Genomic DNA, 27106 nt, shown 5'->3' on the forward strand with positions numbered 1-27106 from the left:
GATTCCTACACCGGGGATCGAATTTGTTCAACCTGTTGATCCCCCAACCGGAAACCGGAGCCTGCGCCGTGCAGCTCCAGACGACACCATCGGGTTTCTCATGCTTACCTTGGAGTTGGCACAGGCACGACCCTTCTTGTACTCCTTCTGGCCGGCCCGCTTGTCCAGTTTGGCCCAGAGCGCTTTGGCCTTCCAGTAGTTGAGCCTGGACTTGAGCTTGTGATAGAAGACCCTGTACTCGGTGGGCTTGAGCTCCAGGTAGCCGCACAGCTCCTGGAAGGCCTTGAGCGTGCCCTTGCACGTGCTCGCCTGGACGAAGTTGTCGAACAGCACGTGGGACCGGTTCGCCCCGTCTCCGCCGACTGCTCCGGCGCCGCCGCCATCCCCCATGGTCCGGGACTCGCGTTCCTTCACCCCGCGCAGGGCAGGGGGGTCTCTGGGTCCAGCCCCAGCCCTGGAACGCCCCTCTTTCTGGAGGGCTTTAACTCCCAGCCAGCAGCATCTTCTTTCTGTCACAAAACATGAACCGGAGACAAATGTTGAGATCGAAATAATCCCGCACGCTCTCTAGTTTATCGGTTTTTTTTAGTGCTTGAAGGCAATAAACACTCATCTAACATCTAAAAACCTTAAGTTAAGGTCAAAGACTTTGTTGAGTAGCCTCTTGGCTTCTCTAAACGAAGAGCTGTATTTTTCCAGAAGTGCCTCATGTCGGGTCTCGCCGACGACTCGCGTGACCTCCTATCGGTCTCGGAATGGAGCTGCTGGACACAGCGAGAGCAATGAACCCAGCCAAACAGGAAACACACAGAGCCCAAGGGTGTCCACACATGTCCAGACAGACTGCAGGCACAGGAAACCGCCAGATCATCCCGAAACACCGCTGCACAATGCAACCGCCGTTATTGAAGAGAGCGATCTTGCAATAGTAAAAAGTTAAAAGGTCGCCTGCTGTTTTCCATTCGCCGTGCACGACCCTTTTGATGTGGTTGTTGTTACAAGCTATGACTCGCAGTGGCTTCTTACGTTTTCTGCATTTAACCCCCGGAGGACAGCAGGATCATTCACGTTCTCTTGTGCCCGTAACTCAGCTGTCATAACTGGAATGTCTTGACGGGCGCTCTGACTGACTGACTGACTGACTGCGGCCGCATTTGTAAGCAAGAGCAGTAAACGGGAGCTTTTTTTCAACAACGGGAAAACATACAAAACCGATACTGTAAATGGAATTAAAAGGACAACTGATGTATTAAAGTAAACTATATATTTGCAAAAGGAAGGAAAAAAAAGAATGCTCGATCTGGTCTATTTGCTCGTTGGTAATTTTCGTTTATCCAAAGCAGCAGATCTGTTTGCGTCATGTCCTCAAGGCAACGACGCCGAAACCTCAGTTCCTTGAAATTTGCAAACCTCATTTTACAGTGGTTTCTTTGAGACGCTATGGGCTATTTAGCAGAAAATGAAAAAAAAAAAATACAAAAAATGGGGTCATGAGTGAAGAACAGAACTCTGGAACAACTGAATGCAATAAAGTCCTTAAAAATACTTTTATTTTTGGTCATTTAAATTAATTTTTTATGTCGTCTACTTGTCTTTGTAAAATACATTTTAAATCCAACTGTGAAAGCTTATTGGAGACATTCAAATTACATTAAACCCTGTTCACAAGGTTTTCAAGTGAAAACGGAAAGGTTTTCGGTGCGTTTTGTGTGTCCGTTCACACGGCAACAGTGCTCGGGGCTACTGGAAACAAAACTTTTTGAAAACGATCCGACTGTTGAAAGCACAGCTTCTGCACATGATCAGTAGATGGACAACAACAGTCCATCAACAACAGTAGATGGATCCAGACTGTCATGACTCCAAGTCCATATTCTCCTGGAACTTGGCAGTTCTGAGAGTCACTGGTAAAAGCAATGCAACTTGGCTGTCCATTGTTAATATTTATAGCATATTATCTGAGCACATATGTGGTTTTTTTATTGCATAAACAACCAACCAGTGGCCCGACATGCCAACTTCATAGTTTTCAGCGTCGCTCCACTCCACAGTTCAAGATGAGAGTATTTGCACTGGTCTATGTTTGGGGCAGTTCCTGAAAACCAATGTAGTCTCAAGTCCCAGTAGCAAGACGTGATGAAAGGAGGGCAGGTACAGAGGTCAGCCGGCCTCCTTTTCACGGCCCGCCAACTGCTCAGTGCAGTGAAAACATCAGGTCTCGGGTTTAGCTCTGCCTCATTTATTTAAGACAGTGCAGAGCCAGACAGAGAGGAAAGGCCCTTTAGACCCGACCATCTAGATAAACCACCAGTACTTCTGCTGTAGGGTAAACTTTCCGGACTTTTTAATCGACCCCTAAAAATGCCTTTAAATGGACTTGAATTGTACAACTCGCTTTACCGCTTCACGTGATTTAGCCTCCACTTGCGGTCAGTGGAAATCAGTTAATCATTTTAGTAGCTGGTATGTGCAAGTACCGGTGGTTTGTTTTAGAAGTGTAGAACAGGCAAGGTTGACATGTTTGTACAAGAACTACCAGAATGTTTAGATTGAGGCACAAAAAGAAAAAAGAAAAAATCAGAGTCACAATCCAATCAATTGTTCTTAATATTGTGTTCAACCGAAATAGCTGTGAAAATCACGATGTAAGCAAACAACTGTTACTCTTACTAAGAAGTCAAAGTACAGCAGCTTGTCACAGTGTAGAACAGGCTGAAATACATTCAAACTGACAAACGACAACAACTTGGTACTTCACACGTGAATGAAGTTCACACGTGTTGGAATGACAATTTGAGCGACAAAATGATCAAATATGCAGAAGAAAATAAAACCAGAGCATCTGGAAAAGAGAATTCAGAGTGTTTGAGAAGCTTGTGAGGAAATGGATCATTTTTCTGAAGTATGACTGATATTCAGGTGCCACTAAAAGTCTTATAAATACGGCAAACATTACAAATGAGTCTAAAAGGTATACGGTTGGAAACTGTTAAGCTATAACTGATGATTTTTAAGAACAAATATCAGTCATCTCTTTGGATCTGACAGGAACATCTTAAAATCAATATGCAGGTCAACTACAACTTGTTCAAAACCATTCTCCAAAAGCATTTCTTTAAAAAGAAACACAATTCAGAGAAATTAGAGGATGATTGTAAATCATGTTTATGTACATCGAGCACAAGAAGGAAGGTCAACATTGAACATTTAACATATTGGCTCATAGTATAACAGTATGTAAGATTAAAAAAAAAAAAACAACGGGTTTCTTCACCGCGTGCTCCACCCAGACGCATTCACATTTGGACGACAACAATAAATGCCTCTCTTTTGACTAAAGCAGCCTCCTGCACAGATCCATATGCTCCGTCTGCAGGAGCGCCATGTGTTTCCGTCAGGCACAGAATGGAGACCAAGAGAGGACATATGCCTCCATCAACCCATGCATTAATATTAAAACGGTGGTTTGGGACATGTAAGGAGTTTTCTATCATAGAGGGTGCTGTAAAGGTTTTGGAGAGAGCATAGTAGTAAGGGTCAGTGAGCTGCCACTTTGTTTTTTATCCTCATTTTCTTCTTTTTATTGATTTGTGACAAAACTGTGAGATCGCGGGTAAAACTATTTTATTCATTAATACGCAATTTTTTTTAGAACTGATTTCATTGTGGGTAGACAAATTAAAAAGGGGGGAAAAAGTATAGGTGCAAGTGTAACAGTTATGACGGTTGGAGAGTATATATAAAGGGCAAAATTATATTAAAAAATTATAATAATTTGATCCCGTCAGCTATTATCTATAAAATCTTTATTTTATAATATAACGCAGTCCAGTATCCAATTATAAGCTGTGACCCAGTGTGAAACAGAATGCAATTTATTTCTAAACATCATTTTTCACACATTTTATGCAAAACAAGCATCTTGATCAAGTTCAAAATCATCATATCACACAACTGTTTTATTTAAAAATACATTTCTTTGATTTTCATCGGGAAATGTTGTAAAATTGGATTAGATCTATACAATTTTATTGTTTGAGGAAAAAAAGAAGACTCCAAACCGAATACACAGACTAAAACCACATTTTATGTGAATAGTAGAAAATGAAAAACACTTGCTGGATTTAGTTGGAGCCTTCTCCAGATCCACATTGCTGGGATGAGCTGCAAGGTTTCACACATTTCCAGAGTTCACACTCGAATTACACACATGCATGCCAATCCCCACACACCCAGCACTCCACTCCCCTGCACAGTTGCACAGTTGCATATGCACATGCGCACACACACACACTACACACACATGCACAGCATGCCAGGGCTTTCATACTAGCAGCATTACATCATCCACTAATCTAAAAATAAATCCAGAAGATTAGGCCACTGGGCTACATGTTTGAGGACAGTGCTTTTGTGTAAACAACATTAGTGTGCATGAAAAAAACAAACCAAAAAAACCTCCAGACAATATTACTGGGAGATTCCCAAACTATATGCATTTTAATTAATATCATTAATGACTATATCATTTCGGAATATTAATTAGAAATAAAATGCACAATATTTATCTTAATAAACATGTTTTTGTTTTGTTTTTTTGCAGTCAGCATTGAACGTCTTCACTATGAAGCAAGCCAAAAAAATGATTTGATGTAACCAACAACCAGTTTTCTCAGACTGGATTTTGTCCACGCTCGTGTCTTGAATCCTGCTTAGCCCCGAGAGGATCCTGACTCTGGTTTTGCTCTTGATGGTTAATGATCACCTTATCTTCCCACGTGTGTCCGTTAAAACGGCAGCTGAAAATGGTTCCAATACAGCAGTGCCATAATGCTAATTACACAGCAATGAAACAGCAGGTGTGGTCTATTCATGGGCTGCCTGTGGGCTGTTAACTAAGACTGTACTGCCTGCAGAAGTGGAGCAGTCAACTCTTGTTTCTCCATTATCTGTCATTGTGAGAGGGACAAATATTTGGATTCCCTATTAGGGAATTGTTAAAGCTCTTGCATTAACTTCTTGGTTTTTTTTTAAAGCGAAAGTTAAACGTTTGCTGTATTTGAAGCGTCATCAAGGAAACAGTAAATAATCATAAAAGTTAGTTTTTCTGTAAACAAGTCAAAAAAACGATAAGATAATTGGCCCATAATGTTATTTTTAACATATAAAACTTGAACGGCCCCTCTGTAGAGAGCATGCCTCCGCCAACGCCACATTTGTCACCATGGAAATTAATTACAAGGTTATTTGATCCACCACAACACTCGTATCACTGTTACACACAATTTCTGTGTCAATTTGGGCATTAGTTTAATATTAATTGGATTGAAACTGGCTGCATTAAGTTGAAAATAACATTGTTTTACCTTTTTGTGACTTAGACCTTGACCTTTGACCCAACTGCTCTCGAAATGGAATTAAACCATCTTTGGATAAACACAAATCATCCCTAAAAATGTCGTGCAATCCGGTCGATAGCTTTTGCAAAAAGTTGGAAACATACAGACCTGCAAACCAATAAATAAATGACACACGTGGACAAACTTCCGTCGGCGAAGATAATAAAGATGGCCGCTTGTGTCCACTGTGCTAAAATGTCCGGAAAAGCCTCTACTTGTTTGTCTTGAAGATGATCTTGTTTAAGACAAAGGGCAGTGGCCTTTGTGTCACTGTACACAGTACAGCTGTTGTAGCACGTCTGTCCCAAAGAAACACATCGGGGTCGACAAGTGTTTCCACATTCAGAAGCGTTGTCGTTTTCCCCATCATCGCGGCGGCGACCATCTTTCCCTCGACATCATCTGCTTGAAGCGTCAAAGTGCAAATATCTCAGTGCAGCCCCTCAGTCCTTTATAAGGATTAGGACATGTCAACAGAGTGACGAACCAAACACAGCTCGAGTCAACAAAGTGGATCGCTTCGGTCCCAGTATTGAAATGAGCAAACCAGAAGATTAGAAATGTAAAGACGGCATTTACAGTTAATATAATCAAGAATCAGTTGAATTAACCACAGCTGTATATACTGTGGCCTGTTATTCCATACCTATAAAGGGATATTAGAACTGTAACCCAAGCGTTAAATCAAACTCCACGTACCTATCAGCAGCAGTAAGATGATAATATCATGCGAGGATCCAAACACTCTAGAAATGATGGTGATCGAAATCAAGGAATCAACAGTTACTGAAATATAATGACACGAGTGGACAGTAATAATGGATTACCACTCCAAGCTTTAAAACCACGTGTCAACAGAATAATGATACACATTAGATAAAAGTCAAGAGGGTGGGTGAACAGCTGAACTACACCCGACATTTGTCTTAGTGTGGAGGTATGGTTATAAAAGGTCTGGGGAAACTCTTCCGAACAAAACTACTCAAGGACTCGATGTTATTTTCACATGTATGAATCATTCCAGCGTTGGACTGGCCAAAAGCGTTTGCACCTCATTGCAACATCCTTACATAAATGCAAAATATATCATATTTCTGAGAAAAAAAAAAAAGGGGGTTGCAAGATCCTGGATTGTGTGTCGATGCCAACCACAATAATGAATTCTAAAGTTCAATCACGGGACTCAAGACAATTGTGTCTATTCATACAGCTGACAAAGCCCAACGGCTCCCACAGAACACAAACATTTGTTGACTGAAAGCCGGCTGTCCTCTGGCAGAGGCTGTCTCCAAAACCATCTGGGCTCTGAATCACTTCTGCTTCTGACAAGTCAGGCGGCGGCGGCGGAGGAGAACTTCATCGGAGCGCAGATTTTTCACCGACTCCCGTCGACAGATCAGCGTCTAATCCAGCAAACACACCAAATTCCATGTTGTCCTCATCTTAAAACATGAAACGGGCCGACGCATTAATATTCAGCGCATCAGGGGGAAAAAAAACCATCATGTTCTCAGTCAAATTTATCACTTCTGTGGTGTCGTGGGAATCGGAGAAAAAACACAAACAAAAAAAAGCACAGAATATTTGCACGCAGCATCCTGTAAATGCCGTCGTCTGTGTCATTTCTTGTTTTCCCCCTCCTTTGTTTTTGTCTGCAGCACATTACAAATGAGTGGTGTCAAATGTCTGAGGTGGATTTTTACTTTGCTTGATCCAAATTCAAAACATTCTTATTCTTATGATCTGAACAAGAATCGGAGGAAACAACAGTTCGTTTGGATATTTTGTGTTTTATTATCCATAAAATTGAAAATACACATTTAAGTGGCAAAATGGCTTAACGGTGCCAACCTGCAAAACCTACAAAAAAAACATCTAGTGGTACCGTACTCAGATCAAAAACACAACTAGGTCATGCTAAATACAGCTGCAGTGAGTTGCAATATAGAACAGTAATTCTGGAATAATAATGGCCCTAGTCTGCTCAGAATATTATCAAAATCTCAATTCTTCTCTTCAGTGAATCTATTCTCTACCCTTCATTTTAGATGAATGTGTGACTGTGTGTGTCCCTGTGGTGGATCGATAATCTGTTAATCTCGATAATCTTTTCCCATGGTCACCTCGGGTTCTTTCGTATCCTTAAACTGGAGAAGAAGAAAAAACGCAGTATAGAAAATGGACAAACAAATTAGATTTAATGAACACTGATGAATCAACCACGGCTCTGACCACGAGACAGAGTTTCAAATAAATTGGTTCCATACAGCTTCAATTCTCTCCGATATGAATATTTACAGACGAGAGAATGAAAATTCACATTAGTGACGGCTTCGGAAGAGTCTGGCCTTCCCCTGATGTCAAACACGGTCAATGACAGACGGCTGCCTGCACTTCCCACATATATCTGATTGAGGAAACCTTAAATTCCAAACAAAATGCCACTTCTCCCACCTTCATGCCTTTCATAACAAAGAGTACAGGCAGCTCCGCAGTCATGCAGCCGTGACTACAATGAAGCACACGAGATATGATGGAGGGGTGAAGCAGTGTAAATCAGTTTAATATGCCACTGTGGTATGAACAGAACACAACAGAAAAGAAACATATGTGGGGCTATCGGTGTATATTTGCTTGCCTTCGCACATGGGCAGTGGCACAGAGGCACTGGGTCTGGTTACTCGTATAGCTTGAACCATTCTACACAGAGAACTAGGAAGTGTAACATGAGAGCAGAAGCCAAAACACAGTCAACACAGACTAGCCCTCAAGGATTAGTCATGACCGATGTGGAATGGAGACGGGCAGGAGAGAAGCTGAAAGTCAAAGTGGATGATTTTCTCAAAGGCAACTGATTCACTGGTTTTTTTTGCAATGTTACAAAAGGAGAAATATAACAGACACATGCGCGACAGGACAAGATAAAGGCCTGTAATACAGCATATTTCAAATACTTACAGGGACCCGGACTGTAATTTTTTTTGGGGGGGGGGTATTTTTGAAGCTGATCTGTGTGTAGGTATAATTTACCCTCTCACATGATTTCGGTAATCACATCATGCAAGATGGTATTACGGGTACAGACAAGGGCTGTCGTCTGCTAAACAACTGAGGAAACGGCACACAAAACAGCAGCCCACGGTTTCTGCGCTGACCTATACAAACATGTAATGAAGGAACAAGTGAAATGTCTCTTTGAGAAGTTGCTTTTCTCCAGCTTGGACAGTCAAAGCTCTCCCACCAGTCCATCTTCAACAATCATGTGTCCCGACAGGCTGGAGCTGATCCGGCGCTAACTCGACTCACAGTCACACCGTTTTACCTAAATGGCGTCAAACGGACATCTATGATCTGTAGAAAGAGACCAGGAATACCTGGGTAAACATGGAAAGTTGCACGAGCCCAAATACCCAAACACCATGCTCTTTTATGGATATCCTTGCTGAGCGTGGTGGGAAAGAAACATAAAAAGAACAGAACTGACTAAAAGGATTAAAAACACTCCAAGCATGTAACGTTGGGAAAGAATGCAAACTGCCATTTGAATAATCAACAGCAGAAGAGGATTACAGCCGGCATGACAACACCTCAAACATGTCAGTTTCAGCGATTCTATACTCTTCAAACAGCCTCCACGTTAATCCATGAGGAATGATGGATGGGGAATATAAACAGCTGGGCCGTGACATGAAAACTAACCTTCAGAGGCCTCGTAAGTCCGTCGGACGTTTAACACGCAAAATCTATTCCACAATATGTTTCTTGTTCTGGTAGGCCATGAGAAAAGGACCGTACCGCCGTTCGCCGCTTCACCTCTCTTTGCTCCACCGTATTCATTACAAAGATAACGTTGGACTTTGGGAAAGCTCGCAAAACATGAGAAAAGTCCCGACTGTATATCACACACATACACACACACAATGGGAAATTAATGCATTTTACTTGTGCTGCCCGTGTTATTTCTTTGCTGTGATGAAGGTTCAGTGAATATATGTAATACAGGATCAACAAAAACGTTTTCTCATTGAAAATCTGCCAAACAAACGAAACTACATTGTTCAACGCTGGTATTTCCAGATTTATCGACATCAGTAAATATTTTAAGGTGTGTGTGTGTGTGTGTGTTTCCTTGATGGGCCATGCGACAGTGAACCACAGCCAGCACAACTCATAATCCCATCACATCTACACTTGCTTCCTCTAATCCCTGCGTGGGCGCTGCAATGAGCAGTTCAGATGGTAAACAAGTTGCAGGATTGAGCTAAGGACGGCACGGCGAGGGAATCGGCGCAGCTTTTTAACGTGTGCGCTCTTATCGGGATGCATCCTTACGATGTGAACAGAGACTAGCTGGCAGGGCGTGCAGTGACGCAGCTGCACGGAGCAAGGAGTGCAGGTTCAGAACCATCGACTGCGCCAAGACCTGCTCTCAGTAGGGTAAGGCTTAGGGAATCAGTGCGTACTACTTTAACTTATTATCCCGTGTTGGCTTTGACCCTGTAAAAAAGTCTCCCATTTTCAGTTTAAACCCACCACTGTGTATATATATATATAATTTATTCTTTTTCCAGATTACCTGAACAATAATTTCGGCTCCGCCTACACAGCATCAGCCGAAACAATGAAAACAATGCAGGATTCAACTCCAGTCCTCGAGAGCCCCTGCCTGCATGTTTTAGCTCCCGGTTGCAACACACCTGATTGCAATGAGGGGCTCGTTATTGGGCTTTTTCACAACCTCGGTGATGACATCATCATTAGATTCAGGTACGCTGAAGCAGAGAGAGACCTAAAAACATGCAGGACAGGAGTTGGAGAACCCTGCTATAGATGTTGACAAAACTACCAAGTTCCATGAGGATATGACTGGGAGTCGTAACATTATTCTTATTGTCCCTCTACTCGCGCATGTGTTGCAGAACTATTTACTCCAGCCATGGTTTACAAATGCAGTATTTTCCCCCCAAAAAAGTGTAACTTTCACCCATTTACACAGCGATGGAGCCCGAACGATTTCGAAAAGAGGGAAGAAGACGATAAAGTAGAGTGCGTCTCTCGCGGAGACCATTTAACAAGGATCTAAAACTATCACTTATTTAGTTCTGAGATCAAACCACCGAGAAAAACCTGTAAATATTCAAATCAAAGTCCACAAGTGCTCATCAGAAAGACGGCAGCGTGAGAATATGCCAGTTAAAGGCCTCAGTTGAACACTCAAGTCATCTCATCCACTTTCCCTCTTCTAAATAGTTCAGCGCGCTCCGGACCGGAGGAACTGAACACCCGGCTCAGAGCCGTGAGGCACACGGCTCGCCTTACAGAAGAAAGCACGAGAACAGATTCCGCCCAAACTGCACTTTAATCTTTGTCACCGATTACTAGATGCGGCGGGTGGCAGTGGGATCGTGATCGGCAGGTGCAGCGGGAGACGACATTCCAGGAAAGCGGTGACTCACATTTCAGGGAGGAATAAATGATCTGGAAAGGATATAGGAGGGATGATTGTAAAACCGTTGTAAAGCGAGAGAGGGGAAATGTTGTACAAAAAAAGCCAGAGTGTGTCGGCGGTGTTCAGGTCGGAGAGATGAATTTATTAGGTGAACCAAAACCCATTTCTTGTCCAAACAAATATGTTTATACTGAGGGAAGAGACACATCATGGACTACCTCACTCTAACAAGTAAAAAATAAACATATTTTCTGTTTTTGTCCCCATTTTTCTGTCCAAAGAGAATTTAAATATTAATTACTAAACACAAGGTCTATCCATCTTTTCTAATGTTTTTTTTCCCCGCAACTTAAGATTTTAGGGGCTTGAAACAATCCAATTAAAAAAAAAACATGTCCGCAGGGAACCATTCACTATGCACATTAACAATGGTGAATACACAGGTATTCGTACAGACAGACAAAGCTGGATCGTTATTACAGGTGACTCTCTGGTATAAAACTACTCCATGATACTTTCTTGACAGTATCTGGACTTCAAGAAAAAATAAACACTCAGGTACATGATGTTGATGTCGCAGTATTTGTACTTCAGAATAACTCCCTCTTCCTGGAGCTCATTTTAAACAGAAGCGACTGTAACATGTTTGTTTAGTTTATTGTTTTTCTGGATCAGGTGTATTTGCAGTTCCCACCAGCGGCGTCTCAAGAGGATTAGCTTGTTGACTTTTGTTGTCAGTAATTTTCCTCAATTTTTGTGTGGCCGTTATCACCGGATATTAAAATTCTGAAATGCTGAAGTGAAATCCATTTTCAGCGCAATCCACAGGGCATGGAAAACAACATTTATCACAGATCAGTCAGTCTTAAGTCTCGGTTTACCCATCCATTTTTGTGAGCGTGGTATTGTTAACATTCGTGACAAAAATTAAAGATATACAACAACTATAAACAAGCGTCACCTTGTCGTTGGAAAGGTAGTTTGAATGGCTTCTACACAAGGCGTAAGCCAAGCAAGTACAATAAAAGGACAGCCTCAAGAGGTCACAAACACACTCGGGCATATTTCCACAATATCCGCAGCTATAAAACACTGCAAAGCATCTGCTGTACGGGAAGTGAGCTCCATTTATCAGTGCACCGATGAACTTGTCCCGTGATGACAAAAGCAGGTCGTTACAGTAAAAAACGCGGCTGTTTGGCCGGAGTCGGCAAGTCACACAAAGACATGCAGCGCCACCCTGATGGGAAATCGTCAAAATAACATGACGCTGGGAAAGCTGGAGGACTGTTCACTTTCTTTCTTCGGGGAAAGAACATTAAGTCGGCATGTTTCTCAACCAGAGCCTGCCAGAGACGCATTTGTCTCGTGTCCACACAGGCCGATAACAAGGCCTGCAGGCCATTCTGCACACAACCAGAGAGTGAATGTGAAATATGATGTGGTCTCCAGAGAGGGGAAACAGTTTAGTGGAGTGAAAAGCGACTTGGAAGGAAGGTCAACGGCTATAGGATCAGCAGCTGTTAGGCGCTTCCTGACAACTATAGCCGAGAAGGACGAGCTGTTTTATGGACGTGAGAGCAGAATAAAACCCGAGTGGTTAGAGGATGGTCTATATCAGGGGCGTCAAGCATCGAGCTCAAACACAAAAACCAGCCCATCACATAATATCAACTAAGATTTTATAGCTGTTGTTCTCCATTTGTTCATCAAGAGCTTTGAAACAGATGGCGGCCATTCGTTATCAGCATTAAGTTATAGTTATATCAACACGCACCATACAAAAACCACAAATATACAGTTTCCATGCACTCTACATTCACCGTGAGAAAACTTTAAATATCCAAATTATGTGGAGGAAGAATTCACGGAGCGCACTTCATAATGTCAACATTACGATACAGCAGGAGGCCAGAGGTCAGAAGCACACAAAAAAAACAAAGACAATATTGCATGTCGCATGTTTTCCTTAATAAAGTGAAACGATCCCAGAAATACTAGTGAGCCAGAGATCAGTGATGCAGCAGGAAAAACTAGTTAGCAAGAAGCCATACGAAGCATTGTGAAAGCTCCAAGAAGCAGGTGGCTCAGAAACACTGACGCACAGGATCCAGATCTTTTGGCAGATTTGGACAAACAACCACAGGGCAAAGTCAAGTTGCTCATTTATGGAAGCAGGATACTGTTCACCTGCAGGCGTTGACAAATACTGACTTTGTTAAGAGTTTCCAGGTAATGTAGGTTAAGTGAAAAAAAAATCATGTTGCCCTTTCTAAAATGCATTTGTATGCTTTTGCATTATAAAAAAATTGTGTTTTTAAAGTGGTTTCCTTGTTTAAAAAGGTTGATTACAGTGTGAGAACCTTTTCAATTTAGCAATATTTGGCCCCTGAAATATAATAAGTGCGACGCCCCCCGGGACTATACCCGTCAGGATAAACAACAGCTGGCTAGTGACCCCCTGGACACAACTGGACTCTCATTTATAAAAGTAGAGACAGAGACGGCTCATCAGTGACGTCGTTTCCACTCAATAGACTCGGGAGAAGTTTGGACAAAAAACAAACAAAAAAAAGAGTTCATCTAAACAAACTGATGTGTTGCGTTTGTGGAAAATCTGAGAATGCTGTAACGCTGAGACATAGTAGCAGACGGGCTGTTCGTTACTATCCGTTATCCAGTTCTGTAAATATTCTTTAAAGTGCTATAGTGCTTGACCTCCATCAGGAAACAACATGGAGTTCAGTGGCTCGGCTACAGAACCACTCCCGCTACCGAGTGTCCAACCTCTGTTTCAGACAGTACTGGGTTAAACACAGTTCTTAAAAAAAAAAAAAAAAAAAAAAAAATACTGTTGCTGAAAGGATGCAAACAAGCTGATCTGCATGTGATTCACTGCCAACAAAGGATGACTGTTATCAGCTCGCACCAACCGCTGAGACAGGCCATTTGCAAAGCTGAATTATTATGGACTTCAATATGACACCAAAAAAAAAGCCAATGTGATAACATCATCTGTCCCATTATCATGACTAAACAAATATGAATTTTATCTACTTCTTACAGCAGAGCCTGGAACGCTGCATTCTGGTGTGAATGGAGTGACAAATGTGTTTGTTTTCGCATCGAGCAGGTGAAAAGCCATAAAAGCATACATACTGAGCTTTAGCGCTGCAGCTTCAATCCAATCTTCACTTTCTCTCCTCAAGCGCCCACACAAAGGTATATAGCCTTTCAGCTGATAAAATCCCTGGTACCATTTTTTGCAGAACAATGGCATTGCTATCTAAAAGGTATAATACCATAACAATGGGACCCAATATATTTTGAATTGCAACAAAACGCTTTAAATCAATTGGTGACGCAGATAAATACGTCAAGATAGGAAACATACATATCACAAAAGATTGACCGTGATAAATCACGCTTTATGCTCTGGAACTTGAAAATGACATGGGGATGAGAGAAAGAGCAGTGGTCTGGCAATAAGAATAAATAAATAAATAAACAAACAGTAAAGTATTACCATCATCTCCTTGAGTGTTTGTGCTTCCCGCTCACCATATAGTTATTACAATACTTAAAGGTATTACATACCACAGCAATGTTTATAGAAATAGTTTTTATTATTCTTTGTCCGAGTAATAAAATGAATACGATAATAAAATCGCACTGTGACAATAACATGAGCTAATACATTCCATTTCCACATAAATCAATCCGCAATAAACTGGATAAGTGTTCACAGGAACTTTGACGGAATATTTACCATCACGCAACTTACAGCCACACTGTTTTGGTAAACATCACACTGATGCTGTCGGCAATGTGCATTTAGACAATGTCAATGTCACTCGTTTCCTATCGACTGCAAAGTTAAACTGTAGCTCTGCTAGAATGTACAAGGGTCAGCAGGCTGGCAACCTATCAGCAGCCCCAGGAATGTATTTGTCATACTAACCTACTTCTGACCTCTGAAGTGGAAGAAACACCCAAGAAGTAAGTCTTTAATCCAGCGCTGAGAGACGGGTGGGGATCATACTGTAAGTCGTATACACAACTTTTACAAGTGGCTTTACTGATTAGTTCTCCCAAACCAGATCCGCACAATGCCGTGTTTTGGTTATTCATTAGCGTTCAACTGCCTGGCTGGCAGTTCGGCAACAAATAAAATTCAGGCCCGCTTTTCAAGTGAAAACATCATTTTACAACTTCGTTCGTACATGTAGTACCAGCGTTTCAGAGACGTTCAGTGACTCTGAGCAACTTCATCCCAGCCGAACAATACATTTTGCAGGACAAAAACACTTCGTTTGTACTTGAATTGCTTTGAAGGGAACGCTTGATTCTAAAAGCAAAGACATAACCTTAACTGTGTCTTGATGTCTTCCTCCATGCCGTCTAGCGTCATCATGTGCAAGTGATTCAGCTCTCAGGAACACACTAATCACCGTGTCCTCATTTAGAAAAGGTCAAGACAGTAATTGTCCCTCCGGTAGCCATATTTCCTTACAGCGAGTTTTTTTTTTTTCCACGAGGAGCGTCGTGCTCCAACAGCAAAACCATGAGCGTCGACTTGCAGCCATGACTCCTTCTAAGGACTTTCTGCAGAACAGACCTGCAGTAACAGGCGTGTCAGTTTGGCATCAGCAGGGGCCGCGGCATTTTAAGATGAGTCAACCACACTTGACAAATCCTCCGGGCAAAAAAACCTGACAGTCGGGATGCATCATGACACAGCGGGAGCAGCTTTCAAAAGGACTTCCTTCCTTCCGTGCTTTCATCCACCACAGTTTCCACTTCCCATATTCACGATGCTGTTTGAAGGTCACTCGGGAGTCATAGACAGGATTTGACTTTTCCCCACCCTTGAGAGACAATCAGCAAAGGGTCAGCATCACATTCATGTCATTTCTTGTACACCAACAGAGGTTCTTCTGACGTAATCTGGAAAAACTGCAAGAAGAAATGTGCCATTTCAAAAAACGGACGACAGCAGGAAATAGTGGTCCTACATTAAAAACGACACAGATTTCAGAGTTTCTGCCATTTCCGTGTAACGACGACGCAAAAAAAACATTAGTATTTGAAATCTGCCATTTGCCTGAATGTCTGCTTACTGACTGATCAAGTCACCATCAGTGTGCTGAAAGGATACCACAAAGGTTTGGCAACGGACTTTATTATTGTCTCGTAACTAATAGTTGGCTTAATAGGTGTAACAGCGGGACAATCAATGTGAGTCACATTCCCGAAACCTGTTGACTCAACTTTCAGCTTTATTCTATTTATGGAGAAATAGACGCCGAAAGAACATCATCAAAGAGACTTTTTTTTTTTTTTTTTAATAAAAGGACGATGAGGCTTTAAAATGTAATCACATCAGAGTTTACACATTGACTGTAATGGATGCTTTGTACAAGTCTCACTAATGTTTTTTTTTTTTTTTTTCCCCTAGCAGCACTTTAACAGCTTGTGCTGAGTCAGTCATCAAGCAAAACATCCTCCGCTTTCACTGCTCCACGCCCTGCACTCACGAGAGGGAGACTAGTGATAACACAAAGACCTTTTCACACACATCCCAGCCAGTTATCGTCTGCCGGCCGGCGGCTCCCTGGAACGACACAGGAGACGTTCAGAGTCTAAATATCGGGAGGTGCAAGAGTTAAGACAGAGGCGGTAAGACACAACCAAAGAGCCACCGTCACAAGATCGATAGAACAAAATGTCCCGTCACTCGACTGAGACGAGGTAAGAGGCTTTTTCCAAGGGGTGGGAAAAGAAACGCCGGTCGGGTCAGGGCCTTCCGCTTCATTTCACCGCAAAACTGTCTCCTGTTGCTTTGAGTGGACGTCCGGGCCAATGTGGGTCGGCTCAAGTCATATGGCGTTTGTCGAGGTCATTGTGCAGTCAATCAGAAGAGTCACGTACGGACAAATATAGGCAGACGTCTCTTTCGACGGGGACGAGTATGGAAGTTGAGTGACTCGACTCCAAAAAGGCCTCCGGGCACAAATATGCAGCGAGTGGACGACATGCTGCGCGGCAAATCCACGTCACCGCTGTAAAAGTCCGAGGCTTGGACAAATGAATGGAAAGGTCATCCTTGAAAACCTTAAACCAAGCAGATACTTTCAAGGTCAAAGAGATTCTGCAAAGAACCAACCCATTGAGGTACATAGCTGAAAATAAGACTTGTGAGAACCATAAAGTAGACTCACAACCAATTCATTCAGAGCACAAGTGTCCAAAGTCAAGACAGAATGGAGTCGAAAGCTATGAAACAAACAACTTGAGGGTCACGCAGGGGGGTCTGGAGTCAAACTGACACTGACCCAGGGAGAAGGGTTTAAATACACTGGGAAGGAGGGGAGACACAGGTGACGCACATGAGCGTAACTGGCAAGGAAGAGAAAACAATTGGGTAAGGTCACTATGGGAGACACACAGGAGCAGGTACCTGATGACATAGAACCTCCCGGCTCCAAATGCAACGCGTTTTATGCTGAGTGATGTTTTTCTTGCACATATACACACGAAGAACTTATACTCTAACCGCGAGAATTAAAGATGAGGGGCCTTTTAACAGCTCGCACCAGGAATTGTAAACCGAGTCAGCTAAGCAGCTTGCTTGGACAGATCCTGTTACTCCAGTTGGAAATATTAGTTACTTTTGTAGGTCAAGTGAGATCAATGTTATTTTATTAGTGTTTGTTCTACTGAACAAAAACACTTTTTTTTTTTGCTACAGTGTAGGTGTTTATTTACTACAATACTGAAAAGCATAACTTAAATTCACCAGATCATTAACACACGCACTCCAGGTATTTTTTCCCCCCCTTGCTGTTTTGTAAGTGTTGACACAGGAAACAAAAAAAAACAGGTTGTCACAGGTAAGAAGACACCGCACAATCCCAGTGATCAAAACGTTTGAACGGCACATTATATGACGTATGCATGTATGATCAATACTTAAGTATTTATGACATAGCTACGTAACAGACTGGGATGTTTCATGGATATTGTCACCATGCCCAACACATTCCTCAGACTGTGCCATGACATGAACCGAGGCTGGCAGACGATGGTCCGGTGATGCACCAGCAGCGATCTATCTGCATGTTAGGCTGTGCAAATTGAACAAATTGTCAGATTTATTTCAGGCCCGAGCAGTGGAAATCCACCAGTCGCTCTATTAAAAGCACCGAAGCGTGAAATTCCCGAACGTGCGAAGGTGCAGCCTGCGGATCCCACGGCAACATTACAAGAAAAGGGGGGGTAAAAAAAAAAAAGAAGAGAAAAAAGCAAAAAAAAAAAAAAAAAAGCACCGCGATCAAGAAAGACGTGTCCTCCTTACCTTTAAATTTGCGTGGCGTTATATTCCACTCATCTAAGGCGGGAATTATTCCTTGACGAAAACAGAAATAGCAGGGTAAATTCCACGCTGTGTGTGTTATTTAGCGTGTACGGCTAAGGCCAGAGCAAGGAGCCACACACAGCAGAAGGCGCAACTTGAAACTGACAGAGAGGGATCGGTCGAAACCACAATGACTACAAGGAGGGCGGAGGAAACGAGTCTATAAATAATATCCTACTGCTGAATCACCAAAGGTAATAAATGTCACCTTTAACCCTAATCAATGGGTACTGAAACATTTGCGGTGGGATACTTTCCAGTAACGACTGTGTCGCTTTTCGATTTGTAGCATTTGCTTGACCGGTCACCCCCGATACTGCTTGGAGCGAGCCTGCGTGTTTTAACTCAGTTTAATCCAATTGGTCTCTTCCAACGTGACGCAGCACCGCTGCTGCCTTCACGTGGTGTAAGAAACATTGCGACTGCTTTACACAACACGGGAACTCGAGTGGAATTTTACATTATAGGATCGCCCAAACTTTGCGATTTGTAATTCTTTTCGCTGCATTTTATTCCAAAATATTCCCATGTGTGAGTATGTACTTTATGAACCAACTAAAATCAATTTAATATGTAAAGGTGAGAGTGGCAGTGATCAATAACTGGGTGCCCTGAAGCAGTCTTAATGAAGAATGAATGAATAGCCTATAAATACATGCTTAAAAGAGTCGAAATCACTTCAATGAGATCACTGTTTGAAAAACGGTGTCAGCTTGATTATATAGATCTACATATTTACTTTATTTTCACTGATTTATGAAACGAATTCAATGAGCTTTAGTCTTTGCAAAGAAAAGAAATCCTACTTGGTGCATAACACAAACCACTGTATATAATTAGTGCGCATGTCATTCAATATATATGATATATATGACACTATACAGCCAGCATACATTCATACTATATGTGTTTGTGGTGTTTAGGAATATGCAGGCATCATGCAGTGGTTTTATAAGAGCTGGTTAGTGATAAGACTATCAAATTCTAAATATCAAACAATTGCTTTTTAATTGCAAGACTTCACAGTGAAAGCATTTGACTGCTTTGCACTGACAAACCTTTGCCCCACTAATACAGGCCTACTGCTTTTTTTAAGTGCCTTACTCACAGCCTAAGCCATCATATCATCATATTATTGAATTTGTCAGTGACCCAGTCATTCATACTATAAATGCAAACGACCAAGTGATGATTAAGCAATAACTGTACACAGCGTCTCATCAATGGAAAGGTCAAATACTGGCAGGCTCACAATCACAACTGGTTCAAATGTTACACTAAAAGCCACGGGTTTGGAAAAAAACACTGCAGTGTCAGAGTGAGACGACTCAAGATAAGGTTAGTCCACTATGATCATATAAAGGCTTATTATCTTGCTAGGTTCTTTTTGGAAGACAAGGCTGTGATGATGAAACCTTGATAGGTCAGGCTGAAAGGAGGAGCCCTTCTGTCTTTATCAGCTTCAAACACATTACAGAGTCTCTCTCTCTCTCTCTCTTTCTCTCTGTCTCTCTCTCTCTGTCTCTCTCTCTCTCTCTCTCTCTCTCTCTCTCTCTCTCTCTCTCTCTCTCTCTCTCTCTCTCTCTCTCTCTCTCTCTCTCTCTCATCCAGTGAGCCAGACAACTTCCTGTCACCTCCTGTCTTTGTACAGATAGACTTGTGGAGCTGGTTTTTGAGAGTATACAGGAACACAAGGCATGTGTCCCGAGCCATCTGTGTACACCTGACTTCAGCTGCAGGCCAGGCAAATGGTTTTTTTTTTCCTCTAATGACTTATGGTGTTCATGTAAAAAAAATGAACACAGACCTGAACAGGTTTTATGAAATTATAACAAAGATGCATTTAAGTCTAGCACAACAAGAGACACTGTGTCGACACTGTACAGATTGGTAAAAAAACAAAACAACAAATGGTAATAAAGAATTGATCTGGCTGCAAAATGGTGTTTGCCACAGATTAATACTGAACTGTCTGTCAGACTGTGTCAGTCTATGCATGAAATAATTGTCAGTTCCTCTCCAGACGTGCTCATTATCAGGATTACATCACACTCTCTTTCAAGGTTCAGTTCAGGAGTTATAAAGAAAACAAAACTTCCTGGAGCATGCGGGGGATTTGGAGCACCACATGTATGTTGAAGTACATAATTGCTCTCCAAACAAAAATGTTGTAACATAATTAGAAAGCTAAATCTACTGCAGTCAGGTTATTGCTGCAATAAGAGTCCAAGTCATTGTTATGTAATTAAAATAAAAACATCATCAATACTAAGAACAGCTTGTTTAAAACAGCTTTTTCTATATGATTGGACTGTGAAGCAAATGTTTTTAAAACCCACAAGGGCATTGTACGTATGACGTCTGGAAGGCTGCCTTGTTTAGGATTTGCACAAATTTGCTAATGAAACAAAGCATGGGGGATTGCCAACCTGGTCGGTGTGTGTGTGTGTGTGTGTGTGTGTGTGTGTGTGTGTGTGTGTGTGTGTGTGTGTGTGTGTGTGTGCGCGTGGAAACGCGTGAGAGTGAAACAAAAAAACACAGATCTGGAAGAGTAAAAAAAAATAAAAAATCTATAACAATTAGAAGTCAGAAGCAGAATTCCGTGCGGCCAGATCATCTTAAATCCAAGACAGTTAAAACTGCCTTTAATAGCACAGAGCACCTTTTTTTTTTTTTCCCACCACGCCTCTGTTTGCTGTTGAGGTTTGTCATTAGCCTCTGACTGAGGATGAGTGGAGGAGCGGAGCGAAGCAGACAAAGGGGGTTGCCTAGCTCAAGGTGAGGCCGCCTGCATGCATTCCCAACACCACAAAGGAATTACACATCATGTAATCCTCGAAATTTTCAAAGGTATCTGCCAAATCACATTAAGCAACGCTGATGACAATGGACTGCACCGAATACCCCGCTCTACACGCTGGTGATGGAGCAGGTAACAGAGGATAATGATGGCGGAATACTTACTGTACCGGGGAAAGCTGAAGATCCAAATTTAGTATTCTTCCGTATTGCTCCTTTTTTTTTTTTTTTTTATTATCCTCTTATCTCTCTCTGCTTCTTCTCCCGCCTTCTTCCCCCACCTTTTTCCTCACCACAGCAAGATGCTGCCGGGACCAGTGCTCGTTGTCATGGCAACGGAGACTGGGGAGGAGGGGGGGGGGGAGGGGGATTCCCACGTGACAGGATCTCCTCAAGTGGTGATTGGCCACATGCGCTGAAGTAAGGATGGAGCGATGGGGCAGAGGAGAGGTGGAGGGACCGGAGGAGGGAGGGGGGGGGGGGGGGGGGGGGGCAGTGATGTCACACGCCCACCGGATCACAGATTGGAGGAATCCTCAGCCAGACTGCCTGCACGTACACACACACACACACACACACACACACACACACACAGACACAATGGATGTCTCTTTAAAAGGTGAGATCACTGAAGTGAAACTGTTTCACTGTCAAGATGATTCCCGGTGATGGACTGAAGTGGCAGCGTATTGATTGATTGATAGGCTGCCTGCTGCAAGATGTCTGGCTTTGCCTCCGTCATTTGTCACCGCCAACGAAAAAAAAACGCTCTCGAGAGGCGCCAAGATGCAGAAATAACAAGTGTTACGGGACATACGAGAGGGCTCGCATGTGGCAGCTTGACCTGCTGGCCTGTGCACTTCAGCCTCCTGCAGGCGGGCTATTTATGGGCCTGCAGGATCCATATCGCTTCTGCTATTTAATCAAAGAGCCAGTGATGTTCATTGTGCAATGTGGGGGGGGAAATGTAAGCAGTCACGCTGTGAAACAGTTGAACTTTTGGTAATTCAGACGCACAATACAGAGACAGACTGCAGCTCCTGCTGGCGCTGATAACAGGAACATGAAGCAAATGTTTTTCCTGAATGAAGAGATTACATTGGTACTGCATGTTTAACTTTATACGGCTCTTAAAATGTGGTGAAGGCAGAAAAAGCTTGCACTGGCCATTTATTTTATGTGTCCCACACATTTAAAGTGGAGAAAAAACAACGGCTGGCATTTAGCTGTTGAGTGAAAGATTAAAAAAAAAAAAAAAAAAAGATTTATTTTTCCTTGGACTTGATAAAAAGGAGATGTTTGATGTTTGTCGATCCTCTCTGAGAAAAAGTAGGTCTCGGTCAAATGTCTCATTTCTGCTGAAGACATGATTAATCATGGTTTATTATCCACACTTTGTGCAAGTTGGTCCATTTCTGCATGAAATAAGTTTAGAATATGATTGTCATTTCCAAAGCATGTGGAGCAGGTGTGATTTTCTTTTGGATGGCGATAAAATAAATTTGGATTGAAAATGAATTAAATCACAAGAACTCTACAGTGACATTCATTCTTGTGCAACACATATCCCTTCTATTCGAATAAAAATCGCATGCATGTCTTCACAGTGAGTTTGAAACAAGTAGCTGCCTTTAATCCCTTTTTTTTTTTCCAGACTGTTATTTGCACTCTGATCCTTTTCTCACCCCCGTCTGCTGTCTGAATCAATCAGACATGTAGCTCAAACGTCATGCTCCAAAGTGCGACCGAGGCTATGCATAATGAAGGTTTTTTTTCTTTTTCTTTTCCTCCTCCAATGCTATAACTGGGCAGTGAGCTTTATTAATAAAACATGCGCCACTGTCTCTAAAGCCATCTGTTTCTCTCCACCCAAAAGACACTTCCCACATACAGGTGTTATTCATCGTGATTTTAAAGGGGGGGAAAAGCATTTTATCTAATTCAACAATGAAAGACTTCTTGTGGTCATGGCAGCTTTTACCATGCATCCTATCTTTCCTGCGAATGCTTATTATTTTTTACAAGAAACACTTGGAGAATAAGATGCACCAAGATGTCCACAAACAGAAAATAACTGCATTAATTATCATCGACACAAATCATTCACTTTTTTAAATAAGTATCAATAATAAGAAAAGAAAAACACTATACCAGGGATGAGCAACATTGATCAGTGTGAAGGCTGTAAATAATTAAATTCTTTCTCCCACAAGGACAAAAATGACTTAATTGTATGTTTCTAATTGTAATCATAATGCATGCATTTGATCTTTTTTTCTTTTACCTGGAAAAAACGATATATTCAACAATATGAGAGTAAAAATGTAAACCCCGTGGTCCAAAACTTGAGACAGAAGAGCCTCCAATCTGGCAAATGGTCAAAAAGAAAAGAAAAGAAAACCGATGGGTGCTGCCACGAAAGATAGCAACTTAGTTGTTATCAAACTAGCCTCAAAGACATGGTGAGATTGTAAAAAAAAATAAAAATGCACAACACAACAACTATAAGATAAATTTTTGGGAGATTTCATTGTATTTTGCAGCAGAAAGCCTCATTCAATTTGACTTCATGTTGAGATTTTTGTAATTTCCTAACCTCAACCCTTCAAATTTAAAGATTATTATCTCTTTTTTACCAGTCTGTATGTGGACCCAACTAAAATATGTTTGACATCGTTGAGTAATACAGTACTTTAAAGTAGTTTATATATATGATAATTAGGGCTTTTTTTAATCCTAATTCTTTCTTTTTTTATTGAAATGACTGACACAGCGTGATACTTTTTAGATTACCCTTAATAAACCTGTGAATATACCTAAAATGATTGAGAGCTTAACACTGCCTCGTCCTGCACACTGTTCATACTCTTTGCTCTCCCGGTATGTGAGATTACATTGAGGGGATGATGATACTAATGGTCTGATGGTAATCTCATCTTGTTCACGGCCTGGACATCAGGACACAGTTATATAGGCCAGTGAGCACATGACTGCAGAGAAGGACAGCGAGTTATAGAGGAAAAGAGGAAAAGTCAACATTAGTAATAAGCGTGATTTTAGTTATTTTTGTAGCGCATGAAAAATATACACTTGACCCTTATTCTCTATTTCCAATATCAGGAATGAGCTTTAAACGCCAAGTCGGTTTCTCATACTAACACTGAAATGCTCAGAGGAATTTGGGATATTGTTAAAGAATTATTTAGCAATTATGGGTGAGGGATTGCCACACTGTGGTGTAGCAGTTATTACGTTTTGGCTCATCATGACAATAATAATCTTCACTTCTGGGCTTTTGGGCCTTTTTGTGTGGATTTTGGAGGCTCTTGATGTACATGGGTGGATTTCAAAATGTGCGTTTCAGGTCAGTTTGTGTCTCTAAATTGACAGATAGTGTTAATGTCAATGTGTACAATTGGATGGATGTGCACACACTGACATATATGCTGGTTAAAATATGGAGCAAGTGACCACACACAATACAAAATAAATAAATCAAATGGGATTCAAAATGCAAGTATTGGGCTTTTTTTTTTGGTGCTTTTCTCACACCAGCAACTGGCATCCAGTATGCATCCAACCAGATTGTCAACTTGATGGAGGATCAACAATCTTGCAGTGTATCAAGGGCATACAGGCGCAAACCCAACAAGCAAACAAGCGCTCAGCATTTCAGTTTACAAGTAACACACACACACACACGAAATAGATCACACAGGCTGCCAGACATGTCCAGCTTTATAGAGAAGATAATTGTTTGAGCCCGCGGATAAACACAACATGACGCCTCTCAGCCCAAACAAGTGATATTGAAAAAGATCTTCCCAGACCCACGTCAGTATTTTAGGTAACATGAATCCAGCCACCGCCGCAACTCGAACATTTAATTTCCTCCAGAACCATGAGCGCTAACCCTGTGCAAACACTACGTAAATCAGCTCCAGAGAGACAGAGAGAGAGAGACAGAGAGAGAGAGAGAGAGAGAGCGGGCGAGCAAGGCGTTTGTGTTTGAGAAGAGCAGGGGGTCCGACCGGGGGAAGCGAAGTCGGGGAACAAAAGTAAAACGGAGTGAAAACACGACGAGCGACGGCGAGAAAAGACAGACAATGAGATCGGGTTTCAGGAGGCCTGGCCGCGTCTGTGGTCAAGTCCGAGCCGCTCTAAATTTAAACTGGACGTCGTTTTTGGAGGCCTCTGCTCGGGGGACTGAAAGAGGCAGCAGCGGTCAGGGTGCGGCCACGCTGCTCCCATTTCTCACACTGCTGGCCATTTCACTGTGGCCGTGAACCGCTCGCAGAGCAGGCGATAAATCCACCGCTTCCTCCAAGTGATGAGGGTCAAAGGTCACGGCCGTGACCCTCTGTCCACGACCCATCCTGATCCTGGCTCTCGGGGCTAAGTACGGCTGAGGATGTCATGACTCTGGGTGTTCAGGAGTTTACAGGCGGCACAAGGATCCACACGTTCAGAATGTTCGTCAGCGTTTAGCTTCTGTTTCTCAAAACACGCTGCACCGACGGGTTCAAACGGAACTCCCACGTCAGGGTGAAAATACTCACCGTCGCATTCATGAGCAACTGGAAGCTAAGAAAGTTTGGACCGATGAAAAATATCTCAAAACACTGAGAAACTCTCAACTTCTCAATTTAGGAAATGGTGAAATTTCCATAAACGGAGTTGACCTCGTTCAACCTAATTTGTAGTTTTAGTGTTTGTATTTTTAAAGATATTCTCTGTACTAAAACTAAGCTTATTGCAAATAAAGTAAGAATAGCTAGACTTCACGAGCAGGGGAAGACTTGTCATCCATTTCAGAGCTGCACAAATTATTATCAAGCTTGGTTTTTGTCGGTTTCAACACTGCTTTCGCTGTCAAATTGAGCAATCAAGCCAACGTTTGTGAGCACATGTGTATATTTGACCAGGATTAAGAATATTTCACGCTGATGTCCTGGTTCAACTCACAAGCGATAGATTGCACTTGTGTCATTCTTCTGGAGCAGAGGTTGGATGTTGACATAGTGATGTCCAGTGAAAGCCTTGCTTCCTCATCAACTGTCAGAATCGCCATTTGAGAGCCCCTTTACCGCCTGTTTCAAGTAAAAACGTATCATTTTGGCGATGTCTGTTCACACACGGGAACGACAGAAATTCATGTTGAAACATTCATGGGAGTTGTTGAACGTTGGGAGCAATGGGAGTCATGACAGTGTGGAGGAAAACATTGTTCTTATTGTCCATCTCCACATGTGCAGAACAACCATTAACAGTATTTTTTTTTTTAAACGTGGTGTGATGGTGACAGAGCAGCTAAACCAACATTAGAAACGTTAGACAAACTTTAGTTCCCAGTGGGGAAACATCCAGTTTAACTGTATTCGGACACATTCGTCCCACTAGGAAGTGGGAGTTTCTCCACTTCCCAGTTGATCCTGAACACACCACTACAAGCACCAAATAAAGATGTAAAAAAAAGCCCCAAAGCAAACATGAATGTTCGAATCAGATTTCGTGATGATAAATCCAGTCGTCACAGCATTTCAGTCAAAACCACAAATGCGAAAACTTCATGTTGCTGCTGGGAAACAAACATTCTGAGGAATATATTTGTAAGGCTATTGGGAAAATGTCTGCGTGACAATCATTCCAAGACAACACAGTGTTCCAGGGCTTATTTGGCAGTAACATCTCTCTTTATAGAGTTGTCTGATATTTCATTGTTAACCAGCATATATATATTCCCCGCACACTTAAAACCAACAGTTCTTGGCAAGATAACATCATATACAAAACACTATGTTGAGCTAAAGGGACCATTATGAATGTACATTCAGCTCAGTTCATCAAGATTAGTGTCTACTTTATACGCGGGACACATATCCTGGTTGCATCAAGTATTGCAGACGACTCATCATGGGAGTCAGTTTTTCCATAGTTGGTTGAACAGGATGGATGGACTGTAATTCTTTAATTGAATCCGAGTCTCGCCGCGAACCCCAGAGAGGGACGGGCGGCCTCGGGTGACCTCTGTCGTGTTTTTTT

At 42.1% G+C, this 27106-nt stretch overlaps 1 protein-coding gene across 23 annotated transcripts in view; it reads right to left on the bottom strand.

Annotated features, from left to right (window-relative positions):
• mical3a (microtubule associated monooxygenase, calponin and LIM domain containing 3a) overlaps nt 1-27106 on the bottom strand; it is an 86054-nt gene that overhangs the window by 47156 nt on the left and 11792 nt on the right. For 22 of the 23 annotated variants that reach the window (XM_080504619.1, XM_080504612.1, XM_080504615.1 and 19 more), the window contains exons 1-2: nt 18206-18333; nt 109-509 (exon numbers count right to left, since the gene is read on the bottom strand). In XM_080504619.1, coding sequence (XP_080360745.1) covers nt 109-390 — 282 coding nt within the window. In that variant the 5' untranslated portion in view covers nt 391-509; nt 18206-18333. Of the gene's footprint in view, nt 1-108; nt 510-18205; nt 18334-27106 lie in introns of those variants that run through there. The other variant, XM_080504617.1, reaches the window with a different exon arrangement.

This window comes from Blennius ocellaris, assembly GCF_963422515.1.
Source record: "Blennius ocellaris genome assembly, chromosome: 11".
Classification (NCBI taxonomy): Eukaryota; Metazoa; Chordata; class Actinopteri; order Blenniiformes; family Blenniidae; genus Blennius; species Blennius ocellaris.